At 43.9% G+C, this 26,292-nt stretch overlaps 3 protein-coding genes and 1 non-coding gene across 4 annotated transcripts in view; 3 read left to right on the top strand and 1 right to left on the bottom strand.

Moving 5' to 3' along the window:
• LOC134791716 (uncharacterized) overlaps positions 1-26,292 on the top strand; it is a 498,190-nt gene that overhangs the window by 185,723 nt on the left and 286,175 nt on the right. The window lies entirely within an intron of this gene.
• Positions 1-26,292, top strand: part of LOC134791766 (large ribosomal subunit protein eL22-like) — a 375,980-nt gene that overhangs the window by 137,183 nt on the left and 212,505 nt on the right. The gene's annotated exons all lie outside the window — the stretch shown is intronic.
• LOC134791785 (alkyldihydroxyacetonephosphate synthase) lies at positions 37-25,821 on the bottom strand. The gene is made up of 12 exons (XM_063762941.1): positions 25,550-25,821; positions 23,761-23,847; positions 13,359-13,650; positions 12,830-13,015; positions 11,954-12,127; positions 11,440-11,556; positions 9,722-9,868; positions 8,026-8,175; positions 7,161-7,277; positions 6,084-6,244; positions 1,655-1,776; positions 37-1,385 (listed from the first exon to the last, which is right to left on the bottom strand). Exons 1-12 carry the CDS (start codon positions 25,720-25,722, stop codon positions 1,195-1,197), a joined length of 1,917 nt encoding a protein of 638 aa, XP_063619011.1. The 5' UTR covers positions 25,723-25,821; the 3' UTR covers positions 37-1,194.
• On the top strand, positions 10,637-10,709 carry Trnaa-agc (transfer RNA alanine (anticodon AGC)). The gene has a single exon. It is a non-coding gene; the product is annotated as a tRNA-Ala (tRNA).

The raw sequence follows: 26,292 nt of genomic DNA, 5'->3' as shown, positions 1-26,292 counted from the left end.
ATCGCAAACTTAAACTTGACAATAAAAATGAAACTAATATTTAACACAATTACTTTAATATCCATAATTGAATTTTAAGGTACATGTTTTGTCAGTTTGCATGTGTACATACAATATTAACAATAACTAAATTTAAACTAATGGTACGGAATGTTAAGCTTATTGCACATAGTACTTGGCATTGTGACGGAGACTTCCGTGTAAAATTAAATGATTAGTTTCGATTTGTACAACTGGCAGAATTGGACCACGCTGGTGTCACGTCAAGTATAGTGTTCCTATGGGTTATATAGGCATTGTCACTGCCAAATCAGTGTAAACTTAGCGTGGTCGGAGTCTAAAGAGTATATTATTATTTATAAAATTGAGCAATTGCTTGTATTAGTGCACTTATAATAAAAAATACTTAAGATAGCTGTTTTGTTTCAGGTGCCCAAATGTTTCTTCTTAAAAATTAACAATTAATCATGTAAAAATATAAAATTATGCCGCGCCCCGTGAATTATCTTATCAAAATGAGTTTGACACACATCACTTCGACCTAGTTTCTAATAATTAACGAACTAAAACCGCATGTTCGAAGGCACTGCTCACAACAAACACGCATCTATGCTACCTACATAATATTTAATCAGTGTTCTGACCAGACTAATCCATTATCATCCATAAAATCGGGAAAAATAAATAAATCCTATAAATAAGATACCTTAGATACCCAACTTGTAGGTCTTCCTATAAAGCCAAAGGCCACATGATGGTTTGCTATTGAGTTGAGTTTTTGCATTGCTTTCGTTGGTTATTTTTAAAGAAATGAAGAATCGTGAAGAACACCGCAAGGAAAAGTAGGCTTATGGCGTTATTAATCAACGTTTGTCAAATCTAACAAACCATTGCTAATCGTTTGTCCCTATCAGTCATTTTGACATTTCTATTTGTTAAAAACAGACAAAATTCAACAGATGTTTGTAAGAGATTACTAAGTTTTATGAATAAGGGGGTTAATAATTATTACATTTTGTTTTGATACATGTGCATTAAAGCCAAATATTTTGCCAAACAACAACAAGCTCCCAAACCCAGTAACAAATCAAAACTGACTTGCCACTGTAACAGAAATGTTTCCTATGAAAAATCAGTTGCTGTTGTCACTTCTCGTTTTCTCAATAAGTAAAACTATGTGATATTTTGTACCACTTATAGTTTGCTTTTAACTATTGCCTCTTCGTGTTCGTCTTCGCCAAACGCCATGTTTCCAAGGGCAAAAATATTGTCGGGATCTAGAGTTTTCTTAGCAGCGAGTAATAATCTTCGTCCGGGTTCGCTAACTGTATCTTTGTACCATTTTTTTCGAAGTTTACCAACACCATGGTGATGAGATATTGAACCTGGAACAAGTAAAATTATTTCGATCATAACCTGTTAATGTTTTGCAAGGTTGCAACAACACAGTATTACTGCTTCGTGTATTTCATAGTAGACATAGTGTATTATTGTTCGTTCAAACTTCCGCAAACATCAATACAGCCAACATTATAACATAGATTTGTGTTTTAAAAATATGTCCGGACCAAGGAATTCGGTTTATACATACCCTTAAACAGTTTTAGTGCTCCGTAGAAAACTTTAATTTATTTTTAGTAATAAAATTGCTTACCGCCACAGTCAATAATTTCATCTCGAGCGGCCTCCTCGATTTCTTCATACATCGCAACGGGGTCCTTGAACGACGACGAGTTGAACCCGAAGTAGAAGTAAATGCAACATCCGGCGTCGTATCTGAAACGGAAAAAAAAAACATATAAGTCAATAAAATTAAAGGGCTAGACTGACCACGCCCACGCTAACTTTGCACAAACTTCTTTGGCAGTAAAAGCTATAACAGACGGGCGTACCGGGCTCGGCGCGTCATGGTGAACCTGGTCGGAATTGGATATTGGGCTGTAGCCGCGCGCGTCAGTTGATGTCTCCGGGGGTCAAAGGGATTAAGTAAGTAAATATTCTTTATTGAACCAATAATTATATATTTTACATATATGTAAAACTGAAAGAAATGGAAAGCTAAGTACTAATAAATAAATCATTTTTATTTCAAGTAACTTTTACAGACTCATAGATATTGTTAGTATGTACTTATAGCTATGTTAGTTTTTACACTTATCACTATATATACAGAATAAATATAATTAAAATTTGATTCAATAAAATAATGTTTCTAGAAGTACAACATAACATAACAACTAACGTCTGTGTGAGTCGGCAGGAGATGTGGTAGTGCTGGACTCCGCGGCGCTCGCACTCGGTGCGCACCCGGCGCTTGACGGCGGCGCACAGCGCCAGCGTGCGGTCCCAGGGTACCGACGTCTCGAACGACTCCGCTACCACGCTGTAGTCCAGCGCCACTGGGAATAAGTTGACGAGTACTAACGTCTGTGTGAGTCGGCAGGAGATGTGGTAGTGCTGGACTCCGCGGCGTTCGCACTCGGTGCGCACGCGGCGCTTGACGGCGGCGCACAGCGCCAGCGTGCGGTCCCAGGGGACCGACGTCTCGAACGACTCCGCTACCACGCTGTAGTCCAGCGCCACTGGGAATAAGTTGACGAGTACTAACGTCTGTGTGAGTCGGCAGGAGATGTGGTAGTGCTGGACTCCGCGGCGCTCGCACTCGGTGCGCACGCGGCGCTTGACGGCGGCGCACAGCGCCAGCGTGCGGTCCCAGGGTACCGACGTCTCGAACGACTCCGCTACCACGCTGTAGTCCAGCGCCACTGGGAATAAGTTGACGAGTACTAACGGCTGTGTGAGTCGGCAGGAGATGTGGTAGTGCTGGACTCCGCGGCGCTCGCACTCGGTGCGCACCCGGCGCTTGACGGCGGCGCACAGCGCCAGCGTGCGGTCCCAGGGTACCGACGTCGAACGACTCCGCTACCACGCTGTAGTCCAGCGCCACTGGGAATAAGTTGACGAGTACTAACGTCTGTGTGAGTCGGCAGGAGATGTGGTAGTGCTGGACTCCGCGGCGCTCGCACTCGGTGCGCACCCGGCGCTTGACGGCGGCGCACAGCGCCAGCGTGCGGTCCCAGGGTACCGACGTCTCGAACGACTCCGCTACCACGCTGTAGTCCAGCGCCACTGGGAATAAGTTGACGAGTACTAACGTCTGTGTGAGTCGGCAGGAGATGTGGTAGTGCTGGACTCCGCGGCGCTCGCACTCGGTGCGCACCCGGCGCTTGACGGCGGCGCACAGCGCCAGCGTGCGGTCCCAGGGTACCGACGTCTCGAACGACTCCGCTACCACGCTGTAGTCCAGCGCCAGTGGGAATAAGTTGACGAGTACTAACGTCTGTGTGAGTCGGCAGGAGATGTGGTAGTGCTGGACTCCGCGGCGTTCGCACTCGGTGCGCACGCGGCGCTTGACGGCGGCGCACAGCGCCAACGTGCGGTCCCAGGGGACCGACGTCTCGAACGACTCCGCTACCACGCTGTAGTCCAGCGCCACTGGGAATAAGTTGACGAGTACTAACGTCTGTGTGAGTCGGCAGGAGATGTGGTAGTGCTGGACTCCGCGGCGCTCGCACTCGGTGCGCACCCGGCGCTTGACGGCGGCGCACAGCGCCAGCGTGCGGTCCCAGGGTACCGACGTCTCGAACGACTCCGCTACCACGCTGTAGTCCAGCGCCACTGGGAATAAGTTGACGAGTACTAACGTCTGTGTGAGTCGGCAGGAGATGTGGTAGTGCTGGACTCCGCGGCGCTCGCACTCGGTGCGCACCCGGCGCTTGACGGCGGCGCACAGCGCCAGCGTGCGGTCCCAGGGTACCGACGTCTCGAACGACTCCGCTACCACGCTGTAGTCCAGTGCCACTGGGAATAAGTTGACGAGTACTAACGTCTGTGTGAGTCGGCAGGAGATGTGGTAGTGCTGGACTCCGCGGCGCTCGCACTCGGTGCGCACCCGGCGCTTGACGGCGGCGCACAGCGCCAGCGTGCGGTCCCAGGGTACCGACGTCTCGAACGACTCCGCTACCACGCTGTAGTCCAGCGCCACTGGGAATAAGTTGACGAGTACTAACGTCTGTGTGAGTCGGCAGGAGATGTGGTAGTGCTGGACTCCGCGGCGCTCGCACTCGGTGCGCACCCGGCGCTTGACGGCGGCGCACAGCGCCAGCGTGCGGTCCCAGGGTACCGACGTCTCGAACGACTCCGCTACCACGCTGTAGTCCAGCGCCCCTGGGAATAAGTTGACGAGTACTAACGTCTGTGTGAGTCGGCAGGAGATGTGGTAGTGCTGGACTCCGCGGCGCTCGCACTCGGTGCGCACCCGGCGCTTGACGGCGGCGCACAGCGCCAGCGTGCGGTCCCAGGGGACCGACGTCTCGAACGACTCCGCTACCACGCTGTAGTCCAGCGCCACTGGGAATAAGTTGACGAGTACTAACGTCTGTGTGAGTCGGCAGGAGATGTGGTAGTGCTGGACTCCGCGGCGTTCGCACTCGGTGCGCACGCGGCGCTTGACGGCGGCGCACAGCGCCAGCGTGCGGTCCCAGGGGACCGACGTCTCGAACGACTCCGCTACCACGCTGTAGTCCAGCGCCACTGGGAATAAGTTGACGAGTACTAACGTCTGTGTGAGTCGGCAGGAGATGTGGTAGTGCTGGACTCCGCGGCGCTCGCACTCGGTGCGCACGCGGCGCTTGACGGCGGCGCACAGCGCCAGCGTGCGGTCCCAGGGGACCGACGTCTCGAACGACTCCGCTACCACGCTGTAGTCCAGCGCCACTGGGAATAAGTTGACGAGTACTAACGTCTGTGTGAGTCGGCAGGAGATGTGGTAGTGCTGGACTCCGCGGCGCTCGCACTCGGTGCGCACCCGGCGCTTGACGGCGGCGCACAGCGCCAGCGTGCGGTCCCAGGGGACCGACGTCTCGAACGACTCCGCTACCACGCTGTAGTCCAGCGCCACTGGGAATAAGTTGACGAGTACTAACGTCTGTGTGAGTCGGCAGGAGATGTGGTAGTGCTGGACTCCGCGGCGCTCGCACTCGGTGCGCACCCGGCGCTTGACGGCGGCGCACAGCGCCAGCGTGCGGTCCCAGGGTACCGACGTCTCGAACGACTCCGCTACCACGCTGTAGTCCAGCGCCCCTGGGAATAAGTTGACGAGTACTAACGTCTGTGTGAGTCGGCAGGGGATGTGGTAGTGCTGGACTCCGCGGCGCTCGCACTCGGTGCGCACCCGGCGCTTGACGGCGGCGCACAGCGCCAGCGTGCGGTCCCAGGGGACCGACGTCTCGAACGACTCCGCTACCACGCTGTAGTCCAGCGCCACTGGGAATAAGTTGACGAGTACTAACGTCTGTGTGAGTCGGCAGGAGATGTGGTAGTGCTGGACTCCGCGGCGCTCGCACTCGGTGCGCACCCGGCGCTTGACGGCGGCGCACAGCGCCAGCGTGCGGTCCCAGGGGACCGACGTCTCGAACGACTCCGCTACCACGCTGTAGTCCAGCGCCACTGGGAATAAGTTGACGAGTACTAACGTCTGTGTGAGTCGGCAGGGGATGTGGTAGTGCTGGACTCCGCGGCGCTCGCACTCGGTGCGCACCCGGCGCTTGACGGCGGCGCACAGCGCCAGCGTGCGGTCCCAGGGGACCGACGTCTCGAACGACTCCGCTACCACGCTGTAGTCCAGCGCCACTGGGAATAAGTTGACGAGTACTAACGTCTGTGTGAGTCGGCAGGAGATGTGGTAGTGCTGGACTCCGCGGCGCTCGCACTCGGTGCGCACCCGGCGCTTGACGGCGGCGCACAGCGCCAGCGTGCGGTCCCAGGGGACCGACGTCTCGAACGACTCCGCTACCACGCTGTAGTCCAGCGCCACTGGGAATAAGTTGACGAGTACTAACGTCTGTGTGAGTCGGCAGGAGATGTGGTAGTGCTGGACTCCGCGGCGCTCGCACTCGGTGCGCACCCGGCGCTTGACGGCGGCGCACAGCGCCAGCGTGCGGTCCCAGGGTACCGACGTCTCGAACGACTCCGCTACCACGCTGTAGTCCAGCGCCACTGGGAATAAGTTGACGAGTACTAACGTCTGTGTGAGTCGGCAGGAGATGTGGTAGTGCTGGACTCCGCGGCGCTCGCACTCGGTGCGCACCCGGCGCTTGACGGCGGCGCACAGCGCCAGCGTGCGGTCCCAGGGTACCGACGTCTCGAACGACTCCGCTACCACGCTGTAGTCCAGCGCCAAGTCCTGGAAGTGGATTGGTTTGGTTTAAATACTCTGATGTACTGAGCTGCCTCCCACACGGACTAAAATTAAACACCGGAATCTCTATGGTCTTCTTCTCCTGAGCCTATTTCCCATGTCTCTTGGGGTCGGCCCTCCTAGTCCGAAAACGGCACTCTGGACGTTTTTGTGTAATTTCTGGTTTTAAATCCGTCGTCTTCATGTCTTTGGAAATGATCCCCATCCAGGTAGTCGGTCGGCGTCCTGGGCCATACTTATAGGTTGTTCTATTTCCATGACGGCTCTTGTCACATGCTCTTTGCTTCGCCTCATGACGTGACCGTACCACCGTAAGCCCCACCGTAAGCGTAGCACCGGAATCTCTATGGTCTCGGAATAAATTTAAATACCTACCTATTGTCTATGCCAATGCCGTCTATAGCATTTGGCTTGGTATGTATGCGCGGTAGACCTTCAGTTTTTCTATAGAAAAATCCAGCTGCCATTGATAATTCTGGAGCATAGAGAATATAGAGATTCCGGTGGTGAATTTTAAAACGTGCAGGATGCGCTTTGAAAGCCTAGCCTCGTCGAAAGTTTAACCAAACAATGAAAACCGACTAGCTTATGAGGAACGACAATTTTTGAAATAAATGTAATAGGTACCTACAGTCCCCATCAGATATATCGGAGCGGCGGAGATGCTCAAAAATATCTGAACACGCACTATAGCGCCTTGACAATAGATATGTGAATAAATTTAAAAGTGGAAAAATTACTGTCTTGGGTGAGACTTGAACTCACGACCCCTGGATCCACTTTTAGATATGTGTCCAGATATTTGTGAGCACCTTGGCCGCTCCGATATATCTGATGGCGAATTAGCGACTGTATAAGGAGAAAACAATAAATAGGTATTTAAGATATGAATCAAACCCACTCTGATATACGCGATGACAAAGGTGAACGTGTACCCCCTCTCCCCGTTGGTGGCACCAGCCGGCACGCCACCATATTTAGCGGCGATGGCGTTGATCGTTTTCTCCCGCTCGGTCACCTAAAAAAACAAAATTAATGTAATTATTGTAATTAATTTGTTATAGACAAAACAATGTCTAAATCAGTGGTGGGCAAAGTACGGCCCGCGGGCCATCTGCGGCCCGCGAATGGATTTTAACCGGCCCGCCGCCGGTCCTATGAAATAATTAGTATATGGGCTATATGGCATTGGCTCACGATTATCACAAATTAAAAAAAAATTGGCTACAATTCTGGCCCTCTACTTAAATTTCCTAAACTTTCTGGCCCCCCATGAAGAAAGATTGCCCACCACTGGTCTAAATGAAGATAAAGTTACTCGCGTGCGTTGCGCTATGTTGGCGTTGACAATAAGACAATAGTTTTTGCGGAGACAAATCCCGACCTTCTAAACACGAACAAAAAATAGACCTTTTCAAATCATTTTTTTCTAAACGTGTGACGCCTAGCTTTGCCGGATTGAAGCCCTTGATCCAAGTATATATGAGTACCTACCTAACATAAAGGTATGTACTACTAGGTAGGTAGTACCTATATACTTCAAGCTGTCGAAATTTTCTGCCATAAATTTTCGGATTTGGTCGCGATATCGACACGGGACTCCTCAGCTACATAGTTTATTGAAAAGTATTGTGACGACGCTCAACTTGGTTCGATCGAAGACTGTGCTTCTGTGCAGGTCTTAATGTAGGTTATGTAGGGGATACATGCCATTGAGGAGCGCGCCTCCGCAGTTGAAAGCGGAAGCTGCAAAGACTAAGATCTACCTCTTCCGCCTCTCCTTCGAACAGTAGTGTGACGACGCACAGTTTGGTCGGATCAAAGCCTTTGATGCGAGTGATGTAGAGGTGTTTGAGGCCGTCGAGGATCACGCCGCCCCATGACGACTCGAATTTTAGCGCGAGGCCGAAACGGAACTGAAAAGGGAACAGATTTATTAAATTTATGCGTTTATTGGAAGCCAAACTGATTATAATAACGGTTTCAGTACATTTATTCAGTCTGTGCGTGGCACCTGGGGGGCGATTTTTGAATTTCGATCGCTCGATTTCGTCACTCGAAAATTGGTGAAAAACTGACAAATCCCAATTTTGAAAATACGAGCGATAGAAATTTGGAATCTAGTGGTATTGACCACTCGTTTTCAATTCTATTAGTAGAATTTAAATGCCTATTAAAATATTGGAGATATTATTGAACGAAATACACGAAATCGAGCGGTTGAAATACAAAAATCGGGCCGCAGGTCCTTATCCATAAGCCGTATGATGGACGATTTGAGTTACTCCTTGGCTATCTTAAGGTTTCACAAGATTTCAGAACATGGCGAGTATAGGGGCTGATATTTCCAGTACCAACCATACAACACAAGGTCAACATGGTACCTGGTCGTTGTCCATGAGCCGTATGCTGGACGGCTGGAGCCGCTTCTCGGCCACTTCCCGCTCGAAGGCCACGCCGTTCTCCCACGCCGGGAACACGAGCGAGCCGTAGCGGATCACCGGCGGCAGTGGACGCACTGTTAGTGTCACATGGTACCTGGTCGTTGTCCATGAGCCGTATGCTGGACGGCTGGAGACGCTTCTCGGCCACTTCCCGCCGGAAGGCCACGCCGTTCTCCCACGCCGGGAACACGAGCGAGCCGTAGCGGGTCACCGGCGGCAGTGGACGCACTGTTAGTGTCACATGGTACCTGGTCGTTGTCCATGAGCCGTATGCTGGACGGCTGGAGACGCTTCTCGGCCACTTCCCGCCGGAAGGCCACGCCGTTCTCCCACGCCGGGAACACGAGCGAGCCGTAGCGGGTCACCGGCGGCAGTGGACGCACTGTTAGTGTCACATGGTACCTGGTCGTTGTCCATGAGCCGAATGCTGGACGGCTGGAGACGTTTCTCAGCCACTTCCCGCTCGAAGGCCACGCCGTTCTCCCACGCCGGGAACACGAGCGAGCCGTAGCGGGTCACCGGCGGCAGTGGACGCACTGTTAGTGTCACATGGTACCTAGTCGTTGTCCATGAGCCGTATGCTGGACGGCTGGAGACGTTTCTCAGCCACTTCCCGCTCGAAGGCCACGCCGTTCTCCCACGCCGGGAACACGAGCGAGCCGTAGCGGGTCACCGGCGGCAGTGGACGCACTGTTAGTGTCACATGGAACCTGGTCGTTGTCCATGAGCCGTATGCTGGACGGCTGGAGACGTTTCTCAGCCACTTCCCGCTCGAAGGCCACGCCGTTCTCCCACGCCGGGAACACGAGCGAGCCGTAGCGGGTCACCGGCGGCAGTGGACGCACTATTAGTGTCACATGGTACCTGGTTGTTGTCCATGAGCCGTATGCTGGACGGCTGGAGACGTTTCTCAGCCACTTCCCGGTCGAAGGCCACGCCGTTCTCCCACGCCGGGAACACGAGCGAGCCGTAGCGGGTCACCGGCGGCAGTGGACGCACTGTTAGTGTCACATGGTACCTGGTCGTTGTCCATGAGCCGTATGCTGGACGGCTGGAGACGTTTCTCAGCCACTTCCCGCTCGAAGGCCACGCCGTTCTCCCACGCCGGGAACACGAGCGAGCCGTAGCTGGTCACCGGCGGCAGTGGACGCACTTTTATCGTCACCTGTAATTTAAAATGTAATGTACGTATTAAATATCGGCACTTTAAAGGATTCATCCGGAGATTAGGTGTCAAAACCTGCTGTAGTTACTTAATCAAATAATCCGAGCAAAACTTCTTTGCTTTTAAACTGGAAAATGTGTCATATACTATAAAGAAAACCGGTCAAGTGCGAGTTGGACTCGCGCACGAAGGGTTCCGTACCATTGCGCATAGTATTTGTTGTTATAGCGGCAACAGAAATCATCATAATGTGAAAATTTCAACTGTGAACCGTGATAGCTATATAGGGTTCATGGGATACAGACTTTTTTTGACGGAGCGGGAATGCGTTTACGCACGGTGTGTGGGACTCGCTGCTCCTTTCCCCTCTCCAGGCAAGAGAGGGGGAGAATTTGGCCCTACCCACTAAACCCACTCCGGTGTTTCACCCTCTTTGCCGTTCGTGAGGGCGCACTGGGATCGATGACATTCCACCACGGCGCCCTCCAAATGAGATACTAGACGGACAGCAGAGTCTTAGTAACGTTTTTACCCTTTGATGGGCACGGAACCCTAAAAAAGTGACTAAGGCCGAGGTTAAGGCCAAAATCCATAACCTCTAGGCTATGAAGAATATTGAAAAGTTTACCACTGCCCTGCGATATTGTGTCTCGCGACTCTCGCGCTTCAACAATTAATTTCGAAGTGAAAGTTGTATATCGAGCAGCGTGTACTTATAGTCACCTTGAGTTAATCATTATTATCGATACATTCGTCAGTCATGTCACCGGGGGCGTAGCTCAGATGGTAGAGCGCTCGCTTAGCATGTGAGAGGTACGGGGATCGATACCCCGCGCCTCCAACGGTATTTTTTTGTTTTTAGATTGGCTAGACAGCATCTAATAGTTAGTATATACTTATTCAGCTGCAGTGAATTAAATCATATTCAAGTCGTATCGTGGTCATAGTTTTCCAATGCATGCATCATGAAATACCGGAGATAATATACGGGTGGCTCAACATTTCTTACTCTTTGAAACTATAATTTTGTAGGATTTAAATTGACAAAAATAGATATTTTCATTTGGTAGGACTGTTGCTATTTTCTTCTAGCTGACGGGACATTATTACTTAACAACAACAATAACAAGTGTCATTCTATGGAACTTGCTAACTATGTAAACAAAAGCACAGAATAATTAATAGTACTATCGTACAGAAAGGAAACTTCCTACAAAAACGAAGTTTGACAGCGGTTCAGGGTCGAATCATGATGTCTCTTTCTAATATATGGCACTATCCCTTTCGGCTATTTAGGGTTGTCAAAAATCAAGTGATTATCTTATCTGTGGTCGTGCACGCAAAATGAAGTCAAGTGGTGCCAACCCTAATAATTGCTCGGAGCAATGCTGAGCCGAGCGGAGCCGAGTTTGACCGAAGTCAGGAGTTTCGCACTCCTGACAAAAGTCACTAGTAAATTCATCATTCAGAGACAATTTCAATATGGCGGTTTGTTTACATAGTTAGCAAATTCCATAGAATGACACTTTAGTTGATGCCCAATCCATAGTTCATATAGTAGCAGTAGATACCTCAGTGACGACCCCGAAGCAGCCCTCTGAGCCCATGATGACGTGCTCCCACTCCGGCCCGCAAGAGATGCGCGGCACGCGGCAACTCTTCTCCAGCACTCCTGTTGGCGTCACCGTCTGAAAAACACCGTCATAAATAAATTATTAGTGTGATGCCATTTGTGTCCTACCTTGTTCTGGAAGATGAGGTCCTCGATTTTACTATATGCGCTCTTCTTCATCCCGCTGGCTCTAGTAGCCACCCAGCCACCCAAAGTGGTGAATTCTTAGAAATCTAGCTACCAATCTTACACTCCAGGTCTTTAGTATCCGTCTGCTAATCCTTGATGAGACCTACCTTGGTCTGGACGATGAGGTCCTCGATGTTGCCGTAGGTGTTCTTCTTCACCCCGCTGGCCCTAGTAGCCACCCAGCTGGCCAACGTGGAGAATTCTTAGAAATCTAGCTCGTGGCCCACCAATCTTACACTCCAAGTCTTTATAGTATCCGTTTGCTAGTCCTTGATGAGACCTACCTTGGTCTGGACGATGAGGTCCTCGATGTTGCCGTAGGTGTTCTTCTTCATCCCGCTGGCTCTAGTAGCCACCCAGCCGCCCAACGTGGAGAACTCGTAGGAATCTGGCTCGTGGCCTACGGTGAGACCACGGGCGCGCATCTCACGCTCCAAGTCTTGCCCTACTATACCCGTCTGTAACAAGAACAAATATTCTGAACAGGTGTTTTACTTAATGACAGATTATAGAGGCAGGGATTTTAAGTCATAAGCTACGCTACGTTTTGTGGCAAATGGATTGTCAAACTGCGCTTGACAAAGCTAGTTATAGTTTGTAGCTTTCTAATAGACCCCGACGGCTAATCCTTTGTCTATTATTGTTAAGAAAAACCGCTCGTGCCACGTGCCACAACCACCTGCATAAAAAATCGTTCGTTCGCTTTAGCCAGGTAATTGAATTACACCTCCTATGGAAATTGCAATAAGATTCAAAATAACTAATGGATAAATATTTTGTTAGGATGTGTGTGGTCCGTTCAACTCGCCGGCACTCAGTACTACGATTACTGAGTGCCGGCGAGTCGAACGCTACAGAACCAGTCTAAAATGTCTAGATGCGTAACAAAGGCGCGTTATCGGAGAGCGCACCTACACTGGTTTTTTGAGCGTTGGACTAGCCCGCGCTCAGGTGCCAAATAGAATAATTAAGACCCTTTTTTGCAGGTAAGTAGCACGTGCGGTTTTACTTAACAATAGACAAAGGATTAGCCGTCGGGGTCTATTAGAAAGCTACAAACTATACCGCAAAATATACGGGGCTGTAGCGGTCATCTCCCTATTTCAGATCACGATATCACTAGACGGACACTATTGCGAACTGGTGGCGAGTGAACTGACCTGTACACGCGCCAGGAGTTGGTCGCGGTCGATCCACAGGATGGAGTTCATCTCGCTGGTGTCGAGGGCCACGATGGGACGCGGCTCACGGGCCGGACACGTGATGGAGCCAGATACTGAAGTGCCTCCGCCGAACGGGATTATCACGAACTGGTGGCGAGTTGCGAGTGCGACAATTTTTACGACCTGTGAAATAAAGAAAAAATGGGTAAACCACGGTGAAACAAATGCCCATGATTCTGGACCAACTCAAAACTAAGTCAACTTACTGGGCTTGTGAAGTGCATTATGTACGGACAGTCAATTCTATCCGTAATCTTATATAGGATGGCGTTTGGGGCTGGCGCGCACGCGCCGTACCTACTAGCGATGCGGCTCGCAGGCGCTTTGCAGCTTTAAAACAGCTTCAATACCTCTCAAACATACGCTCGTTTTGTAAAATGAGATAATGACGGTGTATTTTGTGTACGCGTAAGTACTACTAAGAAGGTACGTATAATGCCTGTGTGTGTATATAAATACCACTTACATCCTCATGACACTCCGGCCATACAACAGCGTCCGGTATCCTCGGGAAGCTGTTGCTCCTGACCTGCGCCATGTCACTAAGCGTCTGCCCATGCGCCCTGATCAGCCGGTCCATCCCATCCACGCTGACCAGCGCTATCGTCTCCAACTCCTCGCGAACGTTGCTGGGCAGCCTGCTGTCAGGGTACGAGGTGGGAAGTGGCGTGGTTTTGGGCAGCTTGCTGAGGTCGATGTTCAGGTTCTGAACCACCCATGGGGCGAAGTGCGGGAGGGTTTTCCCGCCTATTAAGTATCTGGAAAGGGGAAATGTTGATTAAGTTTTCGCAAGTCGTTTTTAATAGCCTTAGTTGCGTGCGGTCGTATAGTGGGTGAGTCTCTTTATGTCTTTAAGATTTAGTATCTGATAGCTGACTCGGACCAAAATATATAAAATCAACATACGATTACAATTAATTATTTTATATCTAATCTAAAAATAAAATGATTGGAAGGACCGGGTCAGCGAAGGTATTTTCAAATCATTATAGGTAGATGGTGTACAATTCAGTCTGGACATTCAAGCGTATACATACATTGGTTTACCCTGGACTTTTTATACAGGGTGTTTGGTCCATCGTTTGCCAAATTAAAATGGCGGATAAGTGGGGCCGTTTTCTATTTTTTCACGCACTTAAAAAAATTTTTGGGTCCACTAGTATTTTTTTTTGCTTTTTTTATTGTTTTTGAAAAATCTTCAGGGCCGACTCGTTTAAACTTAAATAAAAAAAAAAGTAAGTGGTAGAGAGATGCAACGTTTATTGGGTCGTGATGTCTAACGTTAAACGGTTTTATCAAAGTCAAAATTACTGACATTTATCCTCTAGTTTTTTTTTATTAACCCTCAAATGTTTTCCAACATGTAAAAATTTACACCAAAGTCTACATAGCCACAATCCCTCTTGGTTCATTTACGTTCAAATTTCCAGTTTCCCGTAAGCGGCGGTAAGTGTTTTGAAACGTGTGGAGGGTTGGTAAGCGTCTATTAGGGAATCGTTCCTGGTAGATTGTTTGCGCTGCTCGTGCAACACCATCGGCTTTACCATCATACGCCATTAACATGTCCGCGTATTCTTCATTCGAAAAAGTAGCCATTTTCAAATGACCAAAACTCAACAAAACAGAGATTAATAAAAGCACTAACAAAAGTTCAGTTTTCTGCCGCCTGTTTTTTTTTATGGCTTTTTAAGTTCCGATATCGGTCACATTTCCCGCGTTTCGCGCCTAAGTTTTATTTTTTTTAAATGGTCTCCCACTAATAAGGCGCGTTCACATTTAATTACAATTTCATAGACAAAACCAAACACAAATTAACTATGGACGCGACGCGACGTCGGAACCTATCAGCTTTTGTGCTATGTACCGAAGGGAGAGGGAGATAGCACCTTCAACTAAATTTACGAAAGATAAGTTTTAAACCTTCACAACCAGCAAACCTCATCGCTGAAAAAAAACCCGCGTGTGGATAGGCAAAGGGGATTTCAAAGGAGATTACAGCGTCAATGTTTAGGCATCGATATTTTTTGCCTGTTGCGTCCGTTACAAAACATCTGGAAAAAATGAAGTTCATGAAAGGTTTTTTTGGGATTATTGTACATTATTAGAAAGAGGACAGAACACAGAATTTTGTAAAGTAATTTCAAGAACGTGGTCTCTTTTTGTTTTTTTTTTAATTGAAAATCAAAGTTGACTTTGTGTAAATTTTTACATGTTGTAATACATTTGAGGGTTAGTAAAAAAAAACTAGTGGTTAAATTAATGTCAGTAATTTTGACTTTGATAAAACCGTTTAACGTTAGACATCACGACGCAATAAACGTTGCATCTCTCTACCACTTACTTTTTTTTTAATTAAAGTTTAAACAAGTCGAGCCCTGAAGATTTTTCAAAAATAACAAAAAAAAACTCGTAGGCCCAAAAAATTTTTAAAGGGCGTGAAAAGATAGAAAACTACCCCACTTATCCGCCATTTTAATTTGGCAAACGATGGACCAAACACCCTTTATTAATACAGTCAGTATCAAATGGACGGCCAAAACGTCCAAATATATCAGAATCAGAACACATCCTTTGTATGGTAATAAAGGTGTGTTGCGATTTATTTGGCCTCTTTGGTTGTCACTATTTATTTGACGCTTATTGTACTGTACCTATGCTATTTTGATGTCGAACGATGTGCTAATTCTAGCTAGTTCGCAGCTAATTATGACGTTAAACCTACGACGTACGTACCTATACCAGTATGTCACCTCAGAGCAAACGGCGCTGTTGACTATGGAGTATGCAACCAAACAATAGTAAAGGTTGTGGGCTCATTTAGTTCTAGCAAACAAGCGAACAGCGTGCGCGTGCGGACCCGAGAACAAATGTCCTAGATCGCATAAGTACATAGACGTATAATATCTATGGAAGAGTAGGTACCTACCTATTTAAGGTCAGGTGGGGTGGGGTAAGATAAACATCAGATTAATTTGCTCGGGACGAGAGAAACCGCATGGGGAAACTCCATCTGCGTAAATATTTTTAAGTTAATTTTATTTATGCATTATTGCTTTACTTTTAGTAAATTATAATTCAATTTAGTGTTTAAATATTTAAGTAATATCTCTCTTTATTTTCCCTTCAAGTGTTTCTCTTGCCCATACTTAGTTTCTCTTATCCCCACCTAACCGTATATCTGTACGTATATGCTCTAAATCTAGTATCAAAAGCCCGAATCGGATTACGAGTACAAATAATTAACCACCAAGCGCCGTCTAGTCCGGCTGTCAAACTAGGGGGCATGGCTTTTTCTAAGACTTTACACCTTTTGCACAGTCAATAAGTCTTTGTTATCTATGGAAGAGTATCTAATGCACAAAACCTGCCTCTTAAGATGAAATGCAACATTCGCTATGCTTGCATAATATACACAAACATAATTGTTTGATACTTATAAAGAAATGGGGTTATTTTTTACTATTTACCTACTTCCGGGTAGAATGTTTGTAGGATCTGTAAATATCTTATTAGAATGATATTAAAAATAATCAGGCTAATTATTACTATTATTAGGTATCTAATAATTTATGTTTTGCGCAACCGTATCATTACTGGGCGAAGTAAATTGGTCTAATCGAATTGTTATTTTAAAAACATTTCACACAAACGGACAGCGGAGTCTTAGTAATAGGGTCCCGTTTTACCCTTTGGGTACGGAACCCTAAAAATGTGGTATTGTATCTATGTATGGGTTGCATATAGAGCTAGTGCAGTTACTGCCTTTTAACTTTGGGTAGTTAAGTAGTGTGAGTCTGTGAGATACGAGATTTTTTCCAAGTTGTGCCGATATGTATTGTATTAGTGTAGATATGTTACCATACCTAAAATTGCAAATTTGCTATTTTATTTGCATTGATGAGCTAATCGCTGCAATAAGATGTCCTGTACAGTCGACGTCAAAAATATGTTTACACTTTTACACCTTAATCCTTTGTACTATGGCGAAAAATGTTAACATATCTTTGACGTCGACTGTAACGCGAGCTGAAGGCCTTTTTTGAGACGCCATTAGCAAACTATCACTAAATATCTGAGCAGGCAGCCAAATATTAGCCTGAGCCTAATATTCTAATATTGATTTAAAGTGTTGTAATGTAACGTAACGTAATGCGTTGTTACAAGGCTCTTTAGCTAGTATACATCCAGCTGATCCGGGTACAAATGGATACTCCAGGATACATTTTATAATATTGCTTTCAGTATTAAGACTCGTTCTAGTGTTTATTATGGAAAAGAAGGCCAACTGTCGCTGTTTCAGCTTTAAAAAATACATTTACAAATAAGTCATAACTATACTTATCACAAAAATGCGGAATCTTAATCTAGGAATGTAGAAAATAAATGCGAAATTCACATTAAAAATATTTCCGGTATGTTCAGGCTATCATTGACATTCCAACTGTCTAGGTTTTTGATATGGTTTCGGTCAGTTTTAAACATATTAAGATTAATTTGGTATCAAACAGTATCAATTGAATATAAGAAGTGGAATTGCTGACCAAGATCGTAAAATTACATTAAGTACAAACTGTTTTGCTATGTTCTTTTTTAGTTAAAAATTATACGTACTTATTAGTAGTTTATGTGACTGCTACTGTGCTACATAATGAAAGTGGGGTGTGGGTTTATGCAATGAACGAAGCGAGTTTCATAAAAGGGTCACACGAGTGTGTAACAGTTACAAACCAAGACTGTTAATAATAAATAAATAAATAATTTCTGTATTCAGACAATATACAGTCCACATTTGTTAATCAGTTACTTATAAACTAGGTTAATTGTACTTAGGTATATAGACTAAAACTATACAGGTATTTATTTAACCCTTTACCGCATACGAAGCAATTTATGGCGGATATAATATTCATCTATAGTGACAACTATTAAAGTACAAATTTAGAACAACTAATTATTTTTTTTTTTTATTACAGGTATGCAGTACGGGGTTAATTTAGGTATATAATAAACTTCCCCAGAATGGGGGTTTATTAGTGCGGTCATCCAGTGTCTTTGCAAAAGACTGTCTGGCCAGTGGCTAACACATTTAGAATGCTGTTGGGACTACCCTAAGCTAGATTCTGCTTCTAATAGGCAAAATATTTTTGTGGAAGTCCTCTACGTATTAAGAACGTACTGTTAGGCCAGCAGCTGCCATTGTGGGCACGGGCGCGGCTTTAGGTAGAAGTCAACATTGAAAATTTTATTGAACTAGAGCAAACACCAACTCAACCATGCGCAAAACAACCTCTAAATTAAGCGTTAAAGTAAACTTAGGTACTTACTGGAATTTTGTCTTCATCATGTTTTACGAGACGCGTCATATTTGGCTCGAGGTTTTTGGCGAACAAATACGAAAGCAGAAAAATAAACTCTAGATTTTTACGGCTTTCTGATAATCCTGCCGTTCTTATAATATGGGTCTTATTATTAATTTTGTTGACGTATTTTTATTTTCGTTTTCGTAGAGGAAGATTTAACATACGGTGAAATTCCGCTTATAATTTTACGAAATCTTAGGGAACACTTTCTACCACCAAATTTTATCGAAATTTTATCAAAAATATATGGCGAAAAAAGAATTCGACAACCAAATAAAAATCGGAACCATGACATTGTAATACTTAATGAAGTCTTGGCACTCTTGGCAGTTTTCGGCCACAACGACTGCGTGTAATGTAATAGTGGAGCAACGTGGATTTTGAATTAGCGTATCGCTAATCTTTCGGTTTGAGAATATTCTTGTAGAATGCAGAGTAAGCATTGAAGAGGACACCAAAATAATAGGCCTGAACAACGGTCTAAAACTGCCGGAACCTTTTAAACAAGCTTACACAGGAAAATAGATTTGCATGAAATGATCCGAAAATACAAGATATCCGATTTGAAAAACTAAAAATAAAATAAAATGAAAGTTTGTATTATTATCGTCTTTTTATTTAATAGAAAATAAAGATATACTTACAGAATTGTCTCAGACTAGGTACTAAATATTGTTTTTTAGCAACAATTATTCCTGTAACTTTTTTTAAATATGGTTTAAGTACATAGGTATGTTTAACGTGCCCAGCAGCGGGACACTACCTATTTAATAGGCTATTTTTTAAAACGTGACCTCACGAGTTTTATACGTAGGTAATGATGCTTAGGTACCTAATACTTTGATTAAGTACCTACATTGTTTAGTCTCACAGCATTGATGTTAAGTACGCACTACACTAGGTACAGTAGGTACTGAGAAATCCTTCAACTTATTTCAAGTGCAACACCATAATATGCGATGAGTCATAATGCAATATTAGCTAGAATAAAGGTTCGCCAATAGCAATAAATGATGCTGCACTTGCAATTTGAACAAGTATGCAGTTCCACTCCACACATGACATAACTGTGTTAAATAAGTCAATATAAATAATAGGACATTGTTCATAAGTTTATAACCAATAACGCAGATTGTGACGGTCATAATAGGCCACCAAACGAAAAACGAAAAACGGGGGAAATAATATGTGTAGCGTATTTTGGCATAGTTGTAGGGAATGGTGTATTAAACAGCATATTAAAAGTACCGGAGGGTGGGGGTGAAGATAACGGGTATGGCGGGGTTTAAAGGTCCCTTTTTATAGTTTTCCGTAAATAATTCGTAAGGTGTACGTACGTAACTTCGTTTGGAGTAAGTACTATAAAACAAGTGCAAAATTAGACATCATAATAGAATTGATTCCGAGTAAGCTGGACATCGTCTTAATACCTTCATTTGATTCTAAATTAGTGTAATCCAAGTCTGCTCCATTCCAGGACTTGTGGAAAATTCTTTACTCTTTTTCAGTGTTTTCCTTGTAGTTCAATAACGATACGTCCGACGGAAAATTTGCTCTTATCATGATTAAATTGACATCTGAGGATCTGAAAGATACATTTTACATAGATTTTTTTTTTGTATAATCGTGTTAAAATTCGATTTTTTTCTTCATCAGTGTCTGATCCACAACAACCTTGCTGGTAGTGACATAGTAAATGATGCTGGGTTCCTTCTTCATCGAGTGGTTTTGTCAATCCAAGGTAAAATGTATCTCCCAAGGCTCTCAAAATTTATCCACACCTCCTGGGATGGAGCAAACTCGGATTATACGCACTTAGGACGAAATGAAGGTATTAAAATAATTCCCAGCTTGCTGGGAATTAATTCCTAAAAACGCTTTTTTAGATCTTATTTGACTGGCCTAAAAACAATTACCTTGTAGGTGTCTACTAGCCCTACATCACGCTACACGTGTTAGAACAAATCCCTCGTATTCTGATCCCATTATCAGATCCTGATGACAATGGCGCCATTGTACTGTGAAGTATCTTTAAAGACCATTTAAAACATCTCCTGAGACAGTTTTGATATTTCTTAATTAAATGGTTTTTTTTTGGAATTTAAATCCTCAAAGTTTTGAGGACAATGAACCGCCTTTATACAATGACAGGCATGAATGTGAAGTTCTAGTGAACACTCAGTATTGTTGTATCCTCAATAAAAAAATAGGAATTCTTTTTTAACACTTAGCGACATTTTCCCGATATTTTTGTTAGAGTTAGTTGGAGAAGGGTGGAGAGTGGATAAACTCACAACAGTCGCAACCGGTCAACTGTATAATAAAGGCGCGGGTCCTTGACTGGGGGAGCTGAATTAACACCTTATTCATCACAATTTTTAAAATTCTGATCCAAAAATTCAGTCCAAGCGGCTAGAATGCCTACACCTAGCTCATCCAGACCAGATCCAGCCGGTGACGCCAGTCCGTGGGCCGAGCTAAATTGCCATTTCCGTCGGTTTGGCGACGTGTCGCGTAATGCGAATTGTTAGCGTGTGAGTTATGGCTTTTATGAGCAGTGGCCAGGCGCCATGTGAGGGGGTCGTGAACTCTGCTGAATGCAATGGTCACTTTAACCTCTTGCCTGAGTAGGTATGATACCTAAGGATCCTTGAGGAGGACCGAATTCAATCTTTTTGTATTTTTTTTGAGATTTTTTTTTATGCTCTATACAGCACTACCGATGTTTGAACCCACGATTTTGACCATCACACTGACCACACACATATGAAAGGTTACTTTTAAGTTGTTTTTAAGGGAAGACGGTATAATAATTTAATTCTATATTGCCTACTTAGTGGAAGTTATGAGTAAGCACTCAATAAAGCAGTGTTTTTAGAAAGAAAAACCATAGTCGGGATAACGTTTTTGAAACCTTTTGTACCTAACTATGTGTAAATTATATTAAAGCCATCAAAAGAGCGAAATAGAGAAAACCTTGCATGTATTTTATTTGTAGTTTAGTGACTTTTTTTACTATTAACACCTACCTACTTCTGACGCTACTCTTCATCTGGTAATTACCTACTGAATCAAATAAGAACTAATAATTTAAAAAAAATATGAAAATACTTCAAGCGACTAATTTTTTTGGCTTCCACCAATGATAGTTGATATCAGACATAAGAATAAAGAAAATCTATAAGAAGGACAAGTCCAGTAAGTACCTAGACTTGGCTCACGAGATAACAGCCATTGGGATGTTGACTCGACGATAATTGTCCCGATAGTCGTTTCAGTGAATGGTCTAATAGCGAAGAGTCTCGACCAACACCTTGAGAGACTCTCGCTAGGTGGTTGGATCAAGGGTCAGATGCAGAAGGCGGTGATCTTGGACACGGCGCGGATAGTCCGCCGGTTCCTCTCTCTGCACCCCCGGTTAGGTTTTTTATAATGTGTTTATATTAATTTTTATTGTTTTGTAAGTGTTTTTATATTTTACTTTTATATTAATATTATAAATAACCTAACTTAAGATGAGAAATGAATAAAGAGTTTAAGAAAATCTAAAACACGTACCTAAAGAAACACCTTTTTGTTAATGTCATCTCGGTTTTAGATGACTACAACAACATGGACGGTTTGAAGAAAAAGACACGTGAATATTTTCTAATTCACTATAACCTTAAATTATTTTTAAATATCACAGACATGTCATGGGCGTGTTTAAGGATCCGTGACAATGACAAATAGGCGTTAGTCTGTTAGTTATATAAGGAAATGGGTCATGACTTGCGGGGGTTATGTCATAGCGACTCTAATTGGCGCTAACGCTAATAAAGAGGTGTTAGGCTATCACTATGTAGATTTCAAACTGATAATCTTGAAATAACCAGACGAGGGTAGAAATCCCCTATTCTAATATCTGAGACAATTTAAATGAAAAAAAGGCTTAGCATAGATATATGATAACGCGATTGTGTGAGGTCGCAAGGAATTTTGCCCGAAGAGGCGAATTTTTCCAAAATTCCTTTAATAAAAAAAATATATTTCCTGCCCATCATATTGTAGGAGTTCTACATGACATTACAGCTCTCCAAAGGGCCTCTACGTGTTGGATCTATATCCCCAGCCTATCAAAAGACCGGGATTTATAGGCCTGTGAAATCCAAAATGGAGTACTAAAATATAATTATGTGCTCTACCACTGTATTGAATATTGCAACTAACTATATTATATCTTCTACCCATCTTTCGCACTGACACTCGTATTCTGTTGTATCTCGCCCCCTTTTGGAAAGCTGCTGTCACGCCCCCTCATGGGCACGTCCGTCCCTCAATTTCAAAACCTCCTGAATGTAATCTCTTGTTGTGACAATGGGTTGAACAAAAAGGACATATCGCTCCAGGTTACATCGATTAACAATGTCACTTCGGCGATGACACATTTTTGTCTGATGAACTGGTGGCCTAGCGGTAAGAGCATGTGCGACTTTCAATCCGGAGGTCGCGGGTTCAATCCCCGGCTCGTACTTACTAAAAACTTTTTCGGAATTTATGTACGAAATATCATTTGATATTTACCAGTTGCTTTTCGGTGAAGGAAAACATCGTGAGGAACCCAGATTAATCCCAATAAGGCCTAGTTTCCCCTCTGGGTTGGAAGGTCAGATGGCAGTCGCTTTCGTAAAAACTAAGTGCCTACGTCAATTCTTGGGATTAATTGTCAAGCGGGCTCCCATGAGCCGTGGCAAAATGCCGGGATAACGCGAGGAAGAAGAAGAATAATAATTTAGTAATTACTTTATACACGTATGGCGTTATTCAGAAACGCGCTACAAGCTTCAACTAGCCATTAATCGTTTGTCTTAATCTGTCATTTTGACTTAATATATTTGTGAGAAAGGGATAAAAGATAAATTAACTAATTGAGGCTAGCTATGTACAAGGGGGTATAGATATGTATAGCAGTCTTGAACGCTGCCGCACTGGGCTAGGCTCTCCGAAACATGTCGCGCGAGTGACTTAAAACAAGTGAGTCTAAGCCGTAAAATTATTCAATGTTAGTATGTCTCACAACAGTTTAAATTCGATTATAGCAGTCTTATTAGGTTTCACAAACTGCTAACAGGAGGCGCCATAAAAGAAGTTGAGAATCTATGGCTCTACCATAGCATCTCTATGTATACAGCGGGAGCTCTGAGCCAGTTCTGCAACTCTTGGAGGAAACTCAACCTTTAAAATTTTCTTGCGATAAAAAACAGGAAAACTACCTTTTTTTTTATGAAATAGGAGGCAAACGAGCAGACGGATCACCGGGTGGTAAGCGATTACCGCCGCCCATGGACACCCGCAACACCAGAAGAGTTGCAAGCGCGTTGCCGGCCTTTAAGATGGGAGTACGCTCTTTTCTTACCTAATACGGGTTTCTTTATTTACATTGATAAACATTCCGCGCTGCCTTCACTGGGCGCCCCCCACATCATGAGAACTCCTGCTATACAGGCTGAGAAAGTAAAAGGAACTAACCTGTCCCCGGTGAAGCGCGCTGCCATGTCGACCATCTCGAACTTGGAGTCCTTGTAGCCCCAGCCCCACCATTTCAGCAGCTCTTGTCTGGAACATGTCGATTTGGGGAAGGAGTTTAATTTATCTGGTAAACAAATTAGGAAAAAACGGACCCTCATCGTTTTTATTTTGATTCGTTAAAAATCTTATTTATAACACTTTAAATTCTCGCGTTTTGTACACATATTTAATTACACAAACGGGTCTACCGCGATATAATTTCATTGTTTTTACCTTTAATTCCGACGTTTCATCTTATTCTTTAATCTTATTTATGTAATTCAGAGTGGGTTTTTTCAAATGAGGGTAGCTACCAGATCCCGTGCTGTTTTGTGAGTTTTGCAGTGCCCTGACCTTGGATTTTTGCGTAACAGAACGGAATTAGGTAGCTGCTTACTTTAAAAACATCCACCCTGTATAGATACATACTTATCTTCATCTTCATTTCATATGTTATGCTGACGATATGTTAGGTATATAATATGATGCGATTCCCTGAAGAATGTTTTGAAAGGATTATGACATATTATATTAAGTATGTGATTTGTGTCGATTGTGATATGATATATATTGTTATTGTATGGTTTTTGAGCATTGAACAATTGAAACATTATACATATATACCTACTTATGTATATAATGTTATCTATTAACTAACTAAGTAGGAACATATCTATATAATATATCTTAGTGACTGAAAAATCTGAAAAAGTTTGTTTCTATCAAACCTGGTTCTTTCCGATATGTACCTACCTATACAGCTGTGTTTATGAATGTCTAAACTTTAAATTTGTTATAGGTATCTATACGTATTTTTTAATAATAGATTACGAGCCTTATTAATGTATGTTAAAAATCAATTTTACTGAACACGTATGGCAAAGTTTATCTGAATTATATAGGCATTTCGGAAGTGTATAAGTAGGCTACAATATCGGTCAGTAACACGCCTATCTTGTGATAATATAAAGATAAGATGATAAAAACACCTTATTTATACTAAGAAGTTATTACTCATAATATGATCAAGTCACATAATTATTCTGGGCTTGTACGAATATGAATAATTATAAATTGGAGGTTCCGAATATTTTTTTTTATAAAATACAACACCAAACCACAGACATATCTAGACCAAATTTTGACTTTTTAACTTAAACATTAAGCATTTTTTGATCAGTGTGTTTTTATTATATTAAGTTTTTGAAAAATTGGAAAATTAGATTTATGACGGTAGATATCAAATAATTCCGAAGTAGGTAAATAAGTAAGTGCCTTTTGATCTGTCTTAATTATTACCAAGTACATAAAAACTTTTCGTCACAGCTAAATATTTAATATACTTAATATTTATTATACTTGATTCTATAACATTTACTATTACCACATGAATAGTTTTTAAAGTAGGTTACCTGACCTAAACTTTTGTATGGACCGGGCCCCGGAAGCTCCCTTGTACTAAAACCGCGCCAAACCGAAAACAACGAACTATAACCACCGTGCACTCATGTTTAGGTACTCCAGAAAACTATGGAGAATATTTTAGGACGCACGGTTAATTATATCCAGAAATGTAGAGCAGAGATGCCGGTTGGTGAAACATATAACATCGATGTTTCAGTTTACACGCATATAAATGTGTCAAATACATGAATATTACAAATGATTTAAAGACTTGTTCTAGCTATTGCTTGCGGTCTGTGTGCTTACAGGACCTTGAAAACACTATTGTATATTTTAACTAACTTACCTTCGTCTAGGAATAACACTTTTAACTTTTATAATTGTATCATTCCCACTGTTTGTGTTTACATCCGTTTTCTTTTTAACACTAGACATTTTATTTTTATCACTGTCGTCTGTCCTGTTATTGCTGTTTTCATTTGCGTTAACTATCGAGCTGCTTACAGATGCAGCTGACATTTTTAGTTCCGACGATTATAGATTTGTGTCCGCTACCATTTGGTATGAAATTTATAAATCGCGCAGCCTGCCGCGCATGTGGTGACAAATGCTCGGTCGGTACAGCAGACGAAGGGGGTGATACTATCTTAGCGCCATCTAGGTACCGGTGGAAATAATATTGCTATATTGATTATAGCGCTATCTGGCAGCGATATGATGAAACTCTTACATGCATGTCCTCACCCATTTATATTTGAACTGTTAGACTAGATGGCGGCACTTTTGTTTTTAGGGTTCCGTACCCAAAGGGTAAAACGGGACCCTATTACTAAGACTTCGCTGTCCGTCCGTCCGTCCGTCCGTCCGTCCGTCCGTCCGTCCGTCCGTCCGTCTGTCACCAGGCTGTATCTCACGAACCGTGATAGCTAGACAGTTGAAATTTTCACAGATGATGTATTTCTGTTGCCGCTATAACAAAAAATACTAAAAACAGAATAAAATAAAGATTTAAATGGGGCTCCCATACAACAAACGTGATTTTTGACCAAAGTTAAGCAACGTCGGGAGTGGTCAGTACTTGGATGGGTG

Source organism: Cydia splendana, chromosome 6, assembly GCF_910591565.1.
Source record: "Cydia splendana chromosome 6, ilCydSple1.2, whole genome shotgun sequence".
Lineage (NCBI taxonomy): Eukaryota > Metazoa > Arthropoda > Insecta > Lepidoptera > Tortricidae > Cydia > Cydia splendana.
This window is presented reverse-complemented; position numbering and strand designations above follow the sequence as displayed.

What these genes read in the sequence shown, in the direction of transcription:
- LOC134791785 (XM_063762941.1), bottom strand. Translation starts at nt 25,722, where the DNA reads ATGTCAGCTGCATCTGTAAGCAGCTCGATAGTTAACGCAAATGAAAAC. An exon ending in GCTTCGGGGTCGTCACTGAG is followed by an intron (nt 9,869 to 11,439) that starts GTATCTACTGCT and finishes TTTAAATTACAG; the next exon opens with GTGACGATAAAAGTGCGTCC. An exon ending in TTGTCATCGCGTATATCAGA is followed by an intron (nt 6,245 to 7,160) that starts GTGGGTTTGATT and finishes ATCCACTTCCAG; the next exon opens with GACTTGGCGCTGGACTACAG.